This window comes from Gossypium arboreum, chromosome 12 (assembly GCF_025698485.1).
Source record: "Gossypium arboreum isolate Shixiya-1 chromosome 12, ASM2569848v2, whole genome shotgun sequence".
Taxonomy (NCBI): Eukaryota; Viridiplantae; Streptophyta; class Magnoliopsida; order Malvales; family Malvaceae; genus Gossypium; species Gossypium arboreum.
Genome location: NC_069081.1, coordinates 21848395 through 21865515, shown reverse-complemented (window position 1 = coordinate 21865515; position 17121 = coordinate 21848395). Strand labels below are relative to the sequence as shown.

The 17121-nt window shown below is 33.4% G+C and overlaps 1 protein-coding gene and 1 long non-coding RNA gene across 3 annotated transcripts; one reads left to right on the top strand and one right to left on the bottom strand.

Moving 5' to 3' along the window:
* Positions 1-11630: 11630 nt before the first annotated feature.
* Positions 11631-14183, bottom strand: LOC108477127 (pentatricopeptide repeat-containing protein At4g37170). Of its 2 annotated transcripts, XM_053023381.1 has the most exons (2): positions 12077-14183; positions 11631-11980 (listed from the first exon to the last, which is right to left on the bottom strand). In XM_053023381.1, exons 1-2 carry the CDS (start codon positions 14063-14065, stop codon positions 11885-11887), a joined length of 2085 nt encoding a protein of 694 aa, XP_052879341.1. In that variant the 5' UTR covers positions 14066-14183; the 3' UTR covers positions 11631-11884. The 2 variants fall into 2 exon arrangements, with proteins under 2 accessions (XP_052879341.1, XP_017635070.1); XM_017779581.2 differs by having other exon boundaries at positions 11631-14183.
* Positions 14184-15189: 1006 nt separating this feature from the next.
* On the top strand, positions 15190-16617 carry LOC108478388 (uncharacterized). Its single transcript, XR_008276234.1, has 3 exons — positions 15190-15411; positions 15504-15677; positions 16095-16617. It is a non-coding gene; the product is annotated as an uncharacterized LOC108478388 (long non-coding RNA).
* The last annotated feature ends 504 nt before the right edge of the window (positions 16618-17121 follow it).

Here is a 17121-nt window from a genome sequence, read left to right as displayed (position 1 = left end):
TTATCCCTTGGATTAGAGCCTGAGCTGGCTTGATAGTTAATGGGCATTGAAACACTGGCCTGAAATTGTTGGGCCTGATTGTAATGGATGGCCTTCGTGTGCACATCTTGGCTTGTGTTTGTGCATTTTTCGGGGTAAAACCAGAAGGGTAGAGAGGATCTTCATTTTCATCTCCAGTGTTGACCATAGGGCTTTTTCTTTTCACCTGTCTACCAGTTAGTAGTTGTGTTAGCTGGTTCATCATGTTCCTTTGTGATTCTAGCATTTGGTCCCTCATATCCTGCTGGATCTTAGCTAATTGCTCTTGCATTTGTGCTTGCATCTGTTCTTGCATCTTCTTTTGCATTTTTTCCAACCTTTCTGGTCTTTTATCCATTACTTTGGTTTTTCTTCGTGTACCGTAAGGATGCGTACTTGGTAGATTTTTGCCAATTTTCAGATTACTGAAATAATTTTTTTAATTAATTAGGATCTCTTGGTGGACTTTAATGCATATGATGTAATGTAATGCAAATGCATGAAATGAATGCAAAAAGGCGTCGATCCTGATTCAATCCCATTTACAAAACTTTACTAGAAAACAAAGTTCTTTACATAGAAATGGATTATAGATACGGCCTAGCCCTAAGGCTCAAAGATTTCACTTTCCTAAGCAACCAAGCCAATTCTCAGCCCCCGTCTAATTCTAGCTCGTATTTCACACTCAATACATCTGTTTGAACTGCTAAAGTCTATAGATGATCGACCACCTCTCGAATCTAGGCCACAACCTCACCCATAATGTAGTCTCTATCTCTAATTTAACCTGGAATTGCTCCTTGCACTACTCATTACTTGCTTCAAGGAGCTCAATCCGGAGCTCACTATTTTGTAGCACAATCTCGAGTTCTTGGACCTTCCTTTTCAGTTCTTCAATCTTATCCAAGCTCGCCTTCAGCTCCATTATAGAGTTGTGGCTACGATGCTGATAAAGCGATTTTTCTAGTTTGGCTATTCTAGCCTTCAACTCGATCTTCTCATTTTAGGCTTCCGACAGACTCTTCTCTAAGGACTTGCTTTGCATTTGAGCCTCTTGAAATTTCCTTTCCCACTGATCAGCTTTGATCTTTTCCTCTCGAATCTTTTGACTCCACTACTCTGAATTTTTTCCCAACCCGGCAGCTCTCATCGATAGATGTAGCTTCTTATAATCTGTCTTCAAACTATCCAGATCCTCCTCAGCCTTATTCTTTCCTTTTCTTAGTTTCTCAGTCTCTAATTTCTGAAAATCGACATCTAGTCTCAAATGCATATTTTCCTCTTCTAGTTGTTCTATCTTCTTACCGAGCTATGAATTCTTCTTTTTGAAGTCTTGCCTTATGATCTCTAGCCCTGATGGGACCACTTACAAGTATTCCTCCATTGGTCGAGCGCCCTCTAAACTCGGCCCAGGGATATTATCATTAATCCTTTTACTAAACCATCCGTTGTATTCAGGAGTCATCAGTGAACCAACAGCCAATCTTTTCATCCAGCGGGTCTATTTCCAAACATCAGAAATCTCTTGAACCTTTTTCTTATAATTGTCCCCCTTATACGAGAACTCACGTTGAGCTAGCCTGTACGTTGCCGGTATAAAATGCCTTGATTTGTACTGCCTTAATACGAGCAAAGGGGTATATCTAATAGCTCCACAAATTCCAAGCAGAGGTACCCAATCAAAACTTCCACACCGATAAAGGATCTCGTCAGGGACCATCCAAAGGGCTCTCCATTCAACATCCTCCTCTTTGAAATGTTGAAGAATTGCCATCCACTTTTCCTCTGATATGTTGTCTCTCCTTTGCGTAGCTGTTTCCTCCTTTAATGTGGAATAATTCTCAGAGAAGACTCAGTAAGAGACTTTTTCCACCTTCCAGAAATGACCATGAAACTATACCAATAATAGTTGCGCACACCCAATAAATCTGCCTTCACCTGCCCACCGGCACATGTTCAAAGATCTGAATGTCTCGGCTAGAATTGCAGGTACAGGTGTGACCTTTTTATCAAGTCAATCAAATAAATCGGCGACTACTTCATCTATATGCCTTAAAGCTTTAGGAAAGATTACCAAACCATAAATACTCAAGGAGAAGACATTAACTTTCTCATTTACATCTGGATGTGCTAGGATCAGGTCCCTCAAACTCACCCAAGCAATACATTTACCATCCCCTTTTTGCTGAATTCAGGCCGTAACCCAATGTTCACTCATCCTGGTAATATTCATTAACTTCTTCACAAAAGTTGGGACATTAGCGGCCCTAGAGTAAGCTTTGCCGACTTGGATCTTTGGACAGTGAAGTAAGGTGGTATATTCTTCCACAGTGGGCACCAAGTCCACCTTCCCGAAAGTGAAACAACTATAGGCAGGGTTCCAAAACTGAGCCATAGCCTAAAAAAAATGCTTATCCACCTTGATAACGAGTAGATAAGGTAGATCGCCATAATAATGGTAGAACAACTGCTTAGTCTCATCATCCCAATGGGCCCATATATCTCTCAAATCTTGAAGCTCATTTTATGTCACACTGATATGGGTGAAGTCCCACAACTCTGATGTATACCCCTCAACTAGACTATCCCTTTTTTCTAGTTGCAATTTCTCTGACCATATACGGATAGCCGCATTATCCTCCACTTTATCAAGAAATTCATTCTCCATGGCAAGCTTTCTAACTTAGTAACCGAACACGAATCGATACATCTTTAAATATGCAATGTCATGCAATTACAGCCAAAACAAAACACAACAAGTCAGTGTCATATACAAATGATAAAATTTAAAGCAAACAAAAAAATAGTCTAACACCTATCTGGGTAACCGCTAAGGTTCAGCATAGCTCTACCTAGGATGGGCTCTTAGGGTTCACTATATGCGTTCAGTTCTAAAGAGAGGGTACCTGAACCAGCCGATTTCTTAATCCTTACCTATTATAGGCTCATAAGGAATCGAGTTCAGTTCAGGGGCATACATTTCCCTATGGCCATGCGGAGATGAAAATCTCACGAAGACATAGGTACGGATGTATCCCAAAAGCAGTCCACTAGCCAATGCAGAGGTGAAAACCTCACGAAAGCATCATTTTTCACTCCCACTTAAAAGGTGTAACCACAACGGTCATGCAATGCAATGCAAGAGTATTCTAAGAAACTCAAACCACAGCAATCATAAGGATCACAAACAAATGCAACAAAAGAATCATGAATTTTCAAATCAAAATTTTAATTTCTGGCAAAAGGACAGAAAATAATCAATTTTACGGCTTGACACTCTTATTCGTCCCCAGTGGAGTCGCCAAGCTGTCGAAACCATTTTTTTTTATTTTGAAAAAAATGAGGATTGACTTTAAAAAACAAAAAATGGAGACGTCACCAATCCTTTTTGTTTAGGTGTGATCGGGTCACCTTGTGATCGATCATTTTAATAAAACATTTTGATTTATTAAAACAATGATTTTGGTCCATGAAATTCTAAAAAATGAGTTCGGAAGTCGGTTACGTACGAGGAAGGATTAGCACCCTTGTAGCGCCCAAAATTGGTACCTTTTGATTAATTAATGTCCTAATGTTGAAAATTTGAAAAAATCTTAAAATACAACTCCTTTAAAAAAATGTTTGGATAACTCGAAGTGGATATTGATATTCTCTTGTTCCGAAGAAATAAAATATCATATCCAACACGTTAGGATATGACATTTCAAACCCTCAATACCAAGATCATCTCATGACTTCCAAAACTCATGCATTGATATTTTAAAGGATATTTAGTTATTTGGTAAAATGGTAAATCGAAACCCAGCACGTTAGGGCACGATTTCTCAAATTTCCAAACACGAAATATTGCCTTGTTTTTTAATTAAAGAAAACACGGATGAAATTTAAAAAAGGGTATTTGGTCATTTGGTCAAACGAAAAATCAAAACCTAGCACGTTAGGGCACGATTTCTCGAATTTCCAAACACGAAATATTGCCTTGTTCTCGAAAGCTTCCTTTCATCGCTTTTTAAAATAAAAAGCGTTGATGATTTAATTAAAAGATAATTGATTGGACTAAAACATTCAAATGGCCATTCATAGTTAAAAACAAAAAATTACAACATAAGAATGATGACATGTTATTTTGCCAAAACACATTACAAAAGCATTAACGAATCATAGTGTTAGAAAGCATAAAAAATCGAGTATGATACAAATGAAAAATATAAAAACAATGAATTTAAATTGCGACACACAAGGCAAATAATCACTCAACATACATTATTCCAATATTCACACTAACAAAATTTCAAGATGAATTAAACAATATAAATAGCAAATAATGGAAAATAAACGTAAAAGTTTAGAATAAATAATGTATATGAGATTATTTTAAATAAATAGTCAAACAAACTTTAATAAACATTACATTAAAACAAGTTAAAATAAATAATATATAAAAATAATTTAAAATGAATGGTATATGATATATTTTTAAACATCATATAAACAATTTGAAACGAATACTATAAGGAAAATTTGAATAAACAATATACAAAATAGTTTAAAAGAACTAATATGTAGAAAAATCTAAGATAAATAATATATATAAAAGCTGTTTAAAATATAATATACATATATAAGAAATAAATAAGTAAAATATATAAAACAGTTTGTAAAGAAAATGAATTTGAAATTAAATGGATCTTGGATCGAGTTGAAAATAAATTGAAATTAAAGGGCGCAATTTAAACAATAAAAAAAGAATGCAGGGCTAGAATGAAACACGCGCAAAACTATGAGGGCTAAATAGAAAATTATTCCTCGCCCCTAAACGGCGTTGTTCCTTTGGGGACTAAATCGAAACAAAGTTGAAATTAAGGGGAGAAATCAAAAGCAAAGAAAAATTGTATTAAAACATAACATAAATGCAGAAGGACCGCGCGCGCAATTATCCCCTCCATATGAGACGCACGGATCCTAAGGGAATCTAGGTCGGGTCATCGGGTTGTGCCATGAAACGACGTCGTTTCAACGCCAACACTTACGGCTTAAAACGACACCGTTTTAAACATATATATAAACTAAAAATTTGCCCTAAAAACTCATTTGGCCAATTATTCTCTCCACAAAACTTCAAAACCTTTTTCTCAAAACTCTCTTAACCTCCCCTCCCCTCTCAGTCGACCTGTGGGCTTCATCGGCGCCTAATGCGCCTCCATCTCCGTCGTGGCTTTAACTGGATCCCCAGGGATCCGTCTGCCTTTGGACTGGAGAAGCGACCGACAACTAGGTCGACACCGAACAACAGCTAAGAAAACCTTTTTTTTTTTGTATTTGTCAGATAGATTCAAAATAAAGTAAGAAATACAAGAGAAAAATAAGAACAAAGAATCAATGAATGAATCACCTTTAATCTTTCTGAGTATATTTCTTTTGTATCATAAAAAATTCAATGGTTGATTTCAGCCTTTTTTATAGAAAAATAAAAAAAGAAAATAAAAGAAATCTTTTTTCTTTTTAGATCTTTCTGTTAAACATTTGCTGTCAATTGTTGTACATCGTTGCTCCCCTCTTTGTTGTTACTTTGTTTCTTTTTGCAGGTAAAACCACCATACGGAGAGGGCTGCAGACGTGGCAATGATGCACTGGGGACCCTTATTGAGGAAGCTGTGGCACTGGTCCTAGGGTTTCAGTTTCTGAAACCAAAATTTGGGCCATTTGGGCTCATTTTAGGATTGGGCCATTGGGCCATTAGGTTGGGGCTATTATTTTTTTTGCATTTGGGACTTTGTATTTGGGTCTGTAAAAAAAATTAGGCCAATCGAGCTTTGTATTTATTTGGGTCTTGTAATTAATGGACTTACTAGACTGTTAAAAATTGGACTTTATGTATTGGTTTTTTATTTATTTTATTCTATTTATTATTTTTTGGATAATTTATGGGCCCGGGCGAAATGGGCCTATTACAAGCCCATTAATAAAAAACACGCAGATCCTCCCTAGCGGGTCAGGTCGAATTCGGGTAAGGGCCAAAACGACGCCATTTTGGGCTCTTGAGGCCAGTTCCAAAACGACGTTGTTTTGGGGCCTATATAAGTCAATTCTTTTAAAATAATTTCATTCTTTCCCATTTCACCAAAAAAAAAAACTGAAAACCCCCTCTCCAATTCTCTCAAATCCCTCTCCTCTCCGGCCATGGCTCCGGCCAAGCGCTGCTGCGCCGACCGTCTGTTGTTGGTGACTATGCCGCCATCTACGGCGGCCTAAAAGTCAAAAATTTTCTTTTTTTTCGACGATCGGAAAAAGATAAGTTTTCTCTTTTTTTTTGGTTATATATACGTATATACAAAAACAATTCAAAAAGAAAAAAAGGAAAAAGAAAAATAATAATAAAGATAGAACCACCTTTGAAGATTTTCTTCTTCTCTGTTTTGTTGTTTTTTTGTTTTATATTTCTCTCCGAATTTTTATTTCAAAAAGAAATAATGCCTATTACAATCTTTTTTATGGCTTTTATAGCCATTACATTACATATTATTTTTATTACTTTTTTCTATTGTTCTTGTACTTGACGTTTGCATGTTTCTTCTTCTCTTTTGCAGGTACAGTTGGTGGCAGAGCAGTTGGCATGGCGGTGGTAGCAGGCTAGGAGCGGCGGCAGACCTAGGGCTAGGGTTTTTTTTTTTGAAAATTTTAAAGTTTTGGGCCTCTTTATTTTTGGGCTAGGGTTTTTTAATTTTGGGTTTGGCTGTATTGTTGTTTTTTGTTTATTCGGCCCGGGCAAAATTTAGGTTTCACAATTGCCTCACCTTTAAATTTTTTAAATGATAGCGATTACAAAACCGGAACGATACGTGCTATTTAGTTGATGTAAAATATGACGACCTATATTGGATAAATACGTTGGGACTTAATACGCGATGTGATTTAAATGAAATAAAAGAAAAATGCAATATAGAGCATAGAAGAATAATATATGAATTAAAGGCTATGTTAATGAATGTCAACAATATGAAAAATTAATAAATAATTCCTAGAGCATATAATGGCAATATTCACATAATACACCATTTTAATACCAATATTAGCAATCAAAGAAAACGAAACAAAATAATATATATAAAACAATTTAAAGTAAATAGCATAAAACATTTTAAAATAAATAATATATAAACAAATTAAAATAGATAATATACAAAGAAATTTAAAATAGATAATATATAACACACTTTAAATAACATATAAAAGAGTTTAAGATAAATAATATGTAAAAAGAAATCTAAAATAAATAATGTACAAAATAGTTTAAAAATAAAAGATATATATAAAAATAATTCAAAATAAATAATATATATAAAAGTTTAAAATAAATAACCTTTAAAATGTTTAAAATGGATAATAGTTTAAAATACGTGAAAAACTTAAAATAAATAATAATAAAACAATTTAAAATAAATAATATAAGAAAAAAATTAAAATAAATAATAATAATAAAACCGTTTTTTTTTAAGATAATAAATTAAACAGACTAAGGATTAGACCGAAATTGAACTGAATTTTAGGGTACAAATTGTAAATAATAAAAATAAGCTATCAAGGACCGAAATGAAACGCGCTTAAACAATGAGGGACTGATTGGGAAATATTCAGCCCTTATGCGTAGCGTTTCAAGTGTCTGTCTCTTCAAATGGTTTGAGGACCAAACTGAAATAGAGGCAAAATCTTGTGGTAGAAATCAAAAATAAAAAAAAGAACGTAGGACCTCATTGAGACGCGCTACAAAGGCGGAGGGACCCAACGTGCAAATAGACCATAAGTCAAAAAACGCGCGGATCCCCCTGGAGCAGGTCGAGTTGCTCAAGTCAGAGGCCTTATACGGCGCCGGTTTGAGGCCACTGAAACAGGCCCTAAATGACGCCGTTTCACTTGTTCTATAAAAGCAATTTTTAAAAAAAAAATAAAAACTCATTCTGCCAATCCTTTTAAAAAAAAACTCAAAATCCCCAAATATCCTATCACCCCCTCTCCGACAATCAGGCTCCTTCGGCAGTCTGCCTTACCGCCGTTGTGGCCAGTGGCCGACGTTGCGGAAAATGGGCTTTTTAGCCCCGCTTTGAAGCGCCCTTGAAGGCCAAGCCATCAAAATCTGAAGAATTTAAAGGAGATCGCTTCGACCCCCTTTTGGGGCTGATTTCGACGACAGAGAAGGGCCCTCCGATGTCGTGACCGCGGAGAACTCCGGTGAGCCTCTCCTTCCTAACTTTTTTGTTTTCGTAAGTAAAAAAATAAATTAAAAAAACTTAAGAGCAAGATAAATAGAAAATAAACGAAGATCACCTTTATTTTTTACTTTGAGGTTTTTTTCAATTAATCTCTGTTCGTAAAAAAAACTTACAAAGAAAATATTTTGACTTTTATAGCCGAGTTATAAACATTTTGCTTCTAATGTTTTTGTCTTTTTCCTATTTATTTCTATTGTCTTGCTTGTGCTTCTCTGCTTGTGTGTTGGCCTTGTTTTGCAAGTGTCAGTGTGGAGGTGGCTGACGTGCAGCGGTGGACAGTGGTGGCAGAGGCATGCCTAGCATGCGGCTGCAACAAGACTAGGGTTCCATTTTTCTGAAAATGTTGTTGGGTTAGGGTTAATTCTGGTTTGGGCTTGTAACTGGGTATTAGGCCGTAATTAGCTAGGTTTAGTTTAGATTTGGGTTGGGTCATTTAATGTAAATGAACTGTTAAAAAAATATTTAGACTTTTGTTTATTTGTTTGAGTTTATTTTATCTTTGGCCCAGGCCAAAACTGACCTATTATATTATACATTTATATTTATTTATAATTAAGAATTAAAATATTTAAAAATCAATATGTTTTGAACTTTTTAATGTTAATTTTTTATTATTGTAATTCATATAATATATAAAACAATGTATATATAGAAAGAAATAGTGATAACTTTTTACATATATAAATACAACTATAAAAAGGAATCCACGTAATTTTTACTTTTCACGTAAACTTAGTTACTATATTGTAGTTTTTAATAATTATTAATTATTGTTTCCATAATTATTTTGATAGGTTTTGATCATATTTATTTTCTTTTTATATAATATTTAGAATTATCTATAACCCTTCCTTAACTCATAAATAGGGAGATAATGCGTTTTAGCACATTCGAACCCACGTCCTCTTATATTAACAACAATACTCATGCCAATCGAACTAAAACTCAATCGACAAAAGATTAATTTTTTATATAACGAAAGATTGTAATTTTTAAAAAAAATTAATTGTTACCGTAATTACTCTGATAGATTATTCATCATGGTCAAAATGGCAAGAAAACTTTACTATAATGTTGTATTTAAAGATTTTTAAATACTATTGTGGGCATAAATATTGAAGTAAAATATTTTTTTATTTTATATAAACATATTATATCATTAATTTACTTTTAAAATATATTGGTATAATATATTTAAATACTATTATATAACGATGCTCCATTTATATAAAATATAGTAGTTAAATATCATTAATTGATCACATAAAATATTTTTATAGCTAACAATATATAACAAATATAAAATAATATTTTTGACACAATACTTAAAATTATCCAAAGCCCTCCTAACTCATAAATAAGAAGATAATAAGCTTGATTGCACTTAAACCCACGTCCTTTTATATTGACAACAATATTCATGCCAATCAAATTAAAACTGAATCGATTAAAATAATATATTTAAAAATATAAAAATCTTATTTGAATATTGCTATAAGATTTGTATTCATTTTCTAGGTTATAAATGCAATTAGTTGCATTCAAATTATATTTATTGTAAGTTAAAACTACGTTATCTTTAAGTATTAGCATTATTTTTTTATTCCAAATATTAAGGTTAGTATTTTAGATAGAATTCACAAACTAATATTATAAATAAAAAGATATTATAGTAATTTTATAGCATTATAAAAGATTTTTTTTTCTTGTGATAATTAATGCTTAGTTATTTTGTGCAATAATATTTTGGTATGCATAGTAAATTAATGATATTTGACAACTATATAATAAAATTCAAAATTCTTGAATTAAATTTTTAATATAATTAATAATTACACATTATGTAAACAAAATTTTAGATATACCACATAGGAATTGTAGAAAGTTATTTTCTTTTAATTCTTTAATATTTGAAATTCCTTTTAAACTCTATTTTTAAAATAAAAATAAACAACATATTTCTTACAATAACTAATTTATTAACATGTTATTTTTAATTACTTTAATTGTTATTTTGGATATATTACTTTTCACTTATTATTATTTTTGAATATATTACTTTCCACTTGGTTTTTATAATATACTATTTTTCACTTATTATTTTCAAAATTTTACTTACATTATTCTCTAAACCTTTTAAAAATTTTAAAATTAATATAACATAATTTAATTATAAAATATAATAAATTCATGCATTGTACGGGAATAAAACTAGTGTTTATATTTGGTACAAAATACAAATGAAAAGAGATAACAAAATCATAGAGCTTAAAATATTATGTACTTATATAAAACTTTCATATCATCTTGTATTTTATTTTAAGTAAAAAATCTCTTCAGTTCTTCTTAATTTTAAAATTGAACAAAATCGGTCTCTCTCAAAAAAATGAAAGTAATTTAATTTCTATCAATTTCAAAAGTAAAGAATTAAGAACAATTAATCGCGACATTAATGTCTTTTGTCAATTATATATAATTTTAATTGGTATAATAACAAATTTAACTTTTGATGTTTACATATTTTATCATTTTAGCCTTAATTTTAAAAAGCTTAACAAATTCGGTCTCAACATTTATATAAATGTTGCGGATAAATCTATTAAATTAAGACCAAATTAACTGAATAGGTAAACTTTGAATATGAAATTTATTATTATATCAATAAAACATATATAATTGATAGAAAACATTAACGTCATAATTAATTGTCATTAATTGTTCATTTTAAAATTAACAGGATTAAATTACTTTAGTTTTTGGGACTAATTTTTTCAATTTCGAAATTAGGAAGCACGGGAGAGATTTTTTAGCTTTATTTTATATTATTTTAAGAAATGTAGGCTATAGTAAATTATTATTGGAAAAAATTGTAATAGCCCGAAATTGCTGAAGAGTGAAAACCACCACTAGCGCCCTAAAAGAAATCTCTTTTTTCTTTTTTAATTAATTTCCTTTCTACTTCTGCAACTTATTTTATATTCTTCTGTTAAATCTTTTATCAAACCTAGCTGAACGATGCAACATAGCAAGTTCATTACTTTGCTGAGGTCCCTTAGTAAGAACTATGGAAGAGGTATAAAGCATATGAATTCAAGGGATCTCTCAGGTAAATATCTATTTGTCATCAAGCAAATGATGGAAACTACAGTGCCATCATAAGATTTGGTAGTATGAACAACTTTGGTTCCATAAACTAATCAAGAAATGTAAAGGGTGGTGACAGTAGGTACCTCAAAATCCCTTTCAGCGTAATGGCTGATGTTGATCCTTCAGAGTTTGGGATGCAAGAAAAGCGTACAAAGATCAATGTCCTCTCAAGAACTAAAGTTAGATTGAACTTGAACATTTAGAAGAGCCAATTCAACTGCTCAACCCAATAATAGGTCTGTTAACAAGACAGTTAAGTATAGAAAACGGATTGTAACAGTTCAGAGTACCAAGAAAAGATAAAAGCAAACCATTTGATTGAGTTCTGTCAGTCAAATACGAGCATTATTGAATCACCACAAGCTTTATCGCTGGACCATATATCCACTTGACGAAACTAGGAATTTAGCAAACATATTTTGTCTTCTTGAAGCTGGAATACTTGACCAGCTTCAGTATGCCAAAACTTTATATTCTCTATTCTGTTGTACATGCAACGGACTTTCCACAGTGAATAATTGCATTTTAAGTGGAGCAGCATTTTTAGCCTGGTAAAAAGTTAGATTAAGTTTTCAAAATCACCAATAATCTCTACAAGAACAGTTTCCATCTTCAAAGCAATGGAACCGGCTTGAATCCCTTACTGTTATTTTTCTGTTAACAATCTTCGAGATATATTTAATGGCATTATGGCAATCTACACATGTTCTCAAATTCTTGAAAACCTTGAGTGGTGTTCCTGGAGGAGTAGAAATAATTCCAAATGCAACAGTTAACTTCTCACTGTGGTATGAGAGGTTTTGCTCCTTCTGCTCCTCCTCCACATCATGCAGCACAAAATTGGTGTCAGGGACATACCCTTCTTCCCTCATTCGCTTAGAAAGCTTCACTAAGAACTCATGTATTTCCTTGGATTTTGGGTGAGAAGTATCTCCCACTAAGAAAACATGTATCTCTCTCTTCACCTCAATCCAGCTCAAACCTGGTTTCTTTACCACTCCCTTGTCATCCATTGACCTTCTAATTTTGGCGACTTCATCCCACCTACCAGCAGTGGCATATATGTTGGCCATAGTAACATAGGTCGCTGGATTTTCTGGCTCTATCTCAAACAATGCTTTAGCAGCTTTTTCGGCTAATTCAAAGTTACCATGAATTCTACAACCGCCAAGTAAGGAAGCCCACAGAAACTTATCAGGTTTCATGGGCATCTTACTAATGATATTCTCAGCTTCCTGAAATCGGCCAGATCGAGCTAATAAGTCAATTATACAAGCATAATGATCAGCAGTATGAGTTAATCCATGCATGTCCTTTATTGAGTGGAAATATTCTAGCCCTTTATCAACCAATCCAGCATGTGTACAAGCAGAAAGAACCCCGACAAAGGTAATGTGATCGGGTTTCGTATTTGATTTCAGTAACAACTCGAAGTACTCCAAAGCCTCGTCAGGCTGGCCATTCTGAGCATATCCAGTGATCAAAGAAGTCCATGAAACTAAATCAGGTTGAGGCATCCCATTAAACACCCTTTTTGCATTCTCAACATTTCCACACTTGGAGTACATATGAACAAGAGCACTAGCAGCGAAAGACAAAGGATTGAAATAAACCCTTGTCATGTATCCATGAACCTGCTTGCCTATCTCCTCAGCAGCAGCAGCAGCACACGCATTCAGAACACCAGCAAAGGTAAACTCGTTAGGCCATATCCCCGATTTCATTAACTGCCGAAACAATTCAAACCCTTCTTCCCGCCTACCGTCCCTAAAATACCTATCAATCATCGCAGTCCAGGCAACAATATCTCTATCCACCAATTTGTCGAAAACTGACCTTGCTTCATCTATGCTCCCACATTTCCCATACATATCCATTAAAGCACTCCAAACAACGTCATCAAAATCTAACCCAGCTCGCGTTATACGACCATGAATCTCTTTACCTATAATTAAGCACCCCATAGCGGCAGAAGCAGCTAACACGCTGGACACAGTAAAATTGTTCAACTTTGACAGCAAGCTCATTTCCTGCATCCTGTAAAGCTCTAAAGCTTCTTTAGGCTTATCAAAACGAACATAACCCGAAATCATCGCAGTCCATGAGAAATTATCTCTTTCAGGCATTTCATCAAACAGCTTCTTTGCTTCCTTAACCATCCCCAATTTAGTATAACCTGATATCAAAGTGTTCCAAGAACACAAGTCCTTTTCACTCATTTCATCGAAAACCTTCTGAGCATCAGACAAACTCCCGCATTTTGCATACATATCCAAAAGACGATTACTTATAACTATGCCGGGTAAAAATCCAAAGTATCTCATGCGTTTGTGCACAGTTTTGCCCTCGTTAAGAGCCCTGTTTTGGCAGCAAAGCTGAATGAGAGTTGAGTACACAGAAGCTGGAGGTCTTTCAATTTGATTGAGGATTTGAATGGCTTCTTTTAAGTGTTTTTGGTCACATAAATTGTGTAATTGAGTTATGAGATTGTCTGTGGTGTTTAGTTTGATAGACGTTCTTCGAGGGGCAGGTATATGAGTCTGGGTTTGAGAAGAAAAGGAATAAGAAATCATTACTCTGTTTTGGTGAAACAAAGATGAACAATGGGAAATTCTGGAAATTATTGATCTCATAGTTGCAGAAGATAGGGTTGTATAATGTGACTTTAGTATTTGGTGATGAAATCTGAAAATCAATAATTTTATATGTAGATGAAAGCTATCATGTCAACATGACTGAATTTCATCCAAAGCAGTTAAACAAAAAAAAAAAAAAAATAATAATAATAATAATTGGGCCAAAGCAGGTTTAACAAGCCTGACCAAGAAAACCCAATCCAAATGATGGTTATAATTTTTAAATGTATTTAGACGACAAAGTATAATTATATCTTAAATTTCTTATATTAGAGTTGGTAGTATAAATTGTAACTTTAAAATATATAATCTTAAATTTAAAAATAATATTAATAAAATTAAAATTTATTTGAGAAAAACTTTTCTAAACAAGTAACATATTTAAAATTAAATTATCGTATGTAATATATTAGTCTCATAAAGTATCCATAACATGATTACTAATAAAATTAACAAGAAAAATAAATATTTTATACAATTTTATCTAATACCTAGCATGTCATATTTTTTGTCATATTTTTGTGTTATTCCTTCTATAATATTTTACAAATATTCCTTGTTATTATTGGTTAGTTCTTAAATAAGTATAAATAATCAATAAAGAAAGGTAAGCTATTAATCAGTCTAAAATGATATCGTTTTTATTTTTGTAATTTTGAACATACTTTTATCGGTTTAATCATTATTATTAAAAAAGTTCAAAATGGTTATCTCCATAATGAAAAGTTGATTGAGCATCAACAATTTTCCCCTTCTTCTTTGTCACATATTGGTTTGGCGGACCCGTATTTTGAAAGACTGTTCAAGTCAGATCGGTAAGGATTTGCCCATGAGCTAAGATTAATTTGTGCGTTGGAATGATTTTGTTTTGTCGCTTCACCTTGGGCAAATTGTTTCGAGGTGTTTTGCCGTCTTGCGGACTTTCATTCTGTTTTGGCAAACTCTTCCGTTAGTGGACACGTTTGTGGTAAGCCTTTTGTGGCAGACTATTCGTTCTTAAGGGAACCCTTCTCGGTGGTGGACACATATTGGATACGTGTCAAGTTTTAGACTGGAACGTGTCATGGTGCATGAAACTTGTAGAACCTCGTTAATGGTGTTTGATTAGTGGAATCGTGTATGATTAATGAATTTTTGTGTGTTCGTTTTCTGATTGGTAGGTGGCCAAAAGTGTTGTTTTGTTTGTGTTATATTTCCTATATATCGTGGAGGAAAGGGATGAGGAGCTCAGTTCTCCTTTCTCCATTTTTCCTTGTTCTATCTGTCTGAGGATAAAGGTGTTAACATCTGTGGTTGTGGAAAAAACCATGTGTAGACTGGAGCTCTCTAAGACGACTCACCAGGTGAGTTCCTTTCCCCTCTTGCTTGATGAGATAAAGAACTATTTTAAAGTTGTTGCATGTCCAAGTAAAACTGTGACTACTGAATGCCCCAGCTTTCCGAGGAAACATGTAAGTGTTCGAATTAACAAAGAGGATTTGAGAAGATTCAGTTGGATATGAAATACTGGCTCAATAGAGCATTATCGGGAATATGAAACCGTGGCTCTTCAGAGCGTATTATGGATCAGAAGCTAACTCGAGGAAGGATGTCCAAATGTCTATAAGAGGTTTGCATGTAACTGTCTCAATTGTGTAAACGTTTTTCAGTGATTTATTTTATTGAATGGTATTTAGATTGTAGTTAGTATCCGCAAAAAAGGTTATGTTTTATGGCGGCATGTATCTGAATGTGAATGTAATTAGGCATGGCTATAATTGTCTGTGGGTTATATTTTTAATGCATGGGCATATTGTATTATTAACATTTGTACAATTTGTGCTTGTCTGTGAACCTTCGCTATGAGCTACATGATGGGAGTAGAAAAGGAAGTGTTAGAGACTATGTATGGTAGTCATAAGAGATAGTTTTTGGTAGGATGGTAGCAGACGAACTATTCTCAGATGAGATAGTATCTGTCTGCAAAATGTTTTGTTGAAACAAAATGAATCCACTGTGGAACATCTTCTATTGTGACTTGCATCAGAATGTGAGTTTTCACTTCAAGTGAATTGGGGCGTGGACCGAGCCATTTACAAGGCGAATTGAAAATTAGTGAGACTATGCAAACTGAAGGAACACATGAAATGCTCTGGCGTAGATTATGATCTTCAGTTCTGCTATTGTGGATAAGTATCAGTTATCGACCGATTGTTGCATGTACGAATATGTATTCAATATCCACCAATGTGTAGTGTAAGTGCAGGCTTGTTTGTTTATGTTCAACAGGCCTAACTGTAGGCTTATATTTGTACTTATCTTCTTTGATAACCTGTACTATTGTGTTCTGGGAAACCTTAGGTTGAAAGGTTTCTATTGTTTTGGAACTCACTAAGTTCATTTGAACTTACTTTGTTTCCTCTGTTCTTTTTAGGTTTAAGGTCATTTGTGTTCATAAAGGGACTCAGCCAAATTGTCATGGTTTTTATGAGCTTTCCTTTGTTCCTTCTATAACATGTATATATTAGGCAGTTATCATATTTGTTTATTTCATGCATATGTTGGTTTAACTGAATTCATTTGATTAGCACCTTTATTCAAATATTATGAAGATGAATATGATTTGGTGTTATGCCATATTTCAAACTATATTGTGAATAATCCTTGTGTTATCTTTTTATTACGCCAAATGACAGAGAAGTATAACACTTGTATTCGCCAATATCGTTAAACTGTTCGTTATTCTTTCTTTTGATCTCAAAAATGCCAAAAACCTCAAGCTTCATTCTTGAAAAGTCATTACAAACTTTTTTTTTATTTCCTTTGGTTATAATTTGAATTTGTTGCTCCACTAACATTCTTTTAGTTCTTTGATTATTACCCCTTCTTTTAGCAAAACCTCTGAAAAGAAATCTTAAAATACTATTTTTCTCAAGTTTGGTTGTCCTTTCGGTAATGCCACAGTTTGTCGGTCGGTCCATCGAATTGAGGGTGCTGCATTCTTTGTCTTCACTCTCTTCTTCTTCTTCGTCTTCACTTGTTTGTTTTTATTAGGTTTTCTGTTAACAATTTTG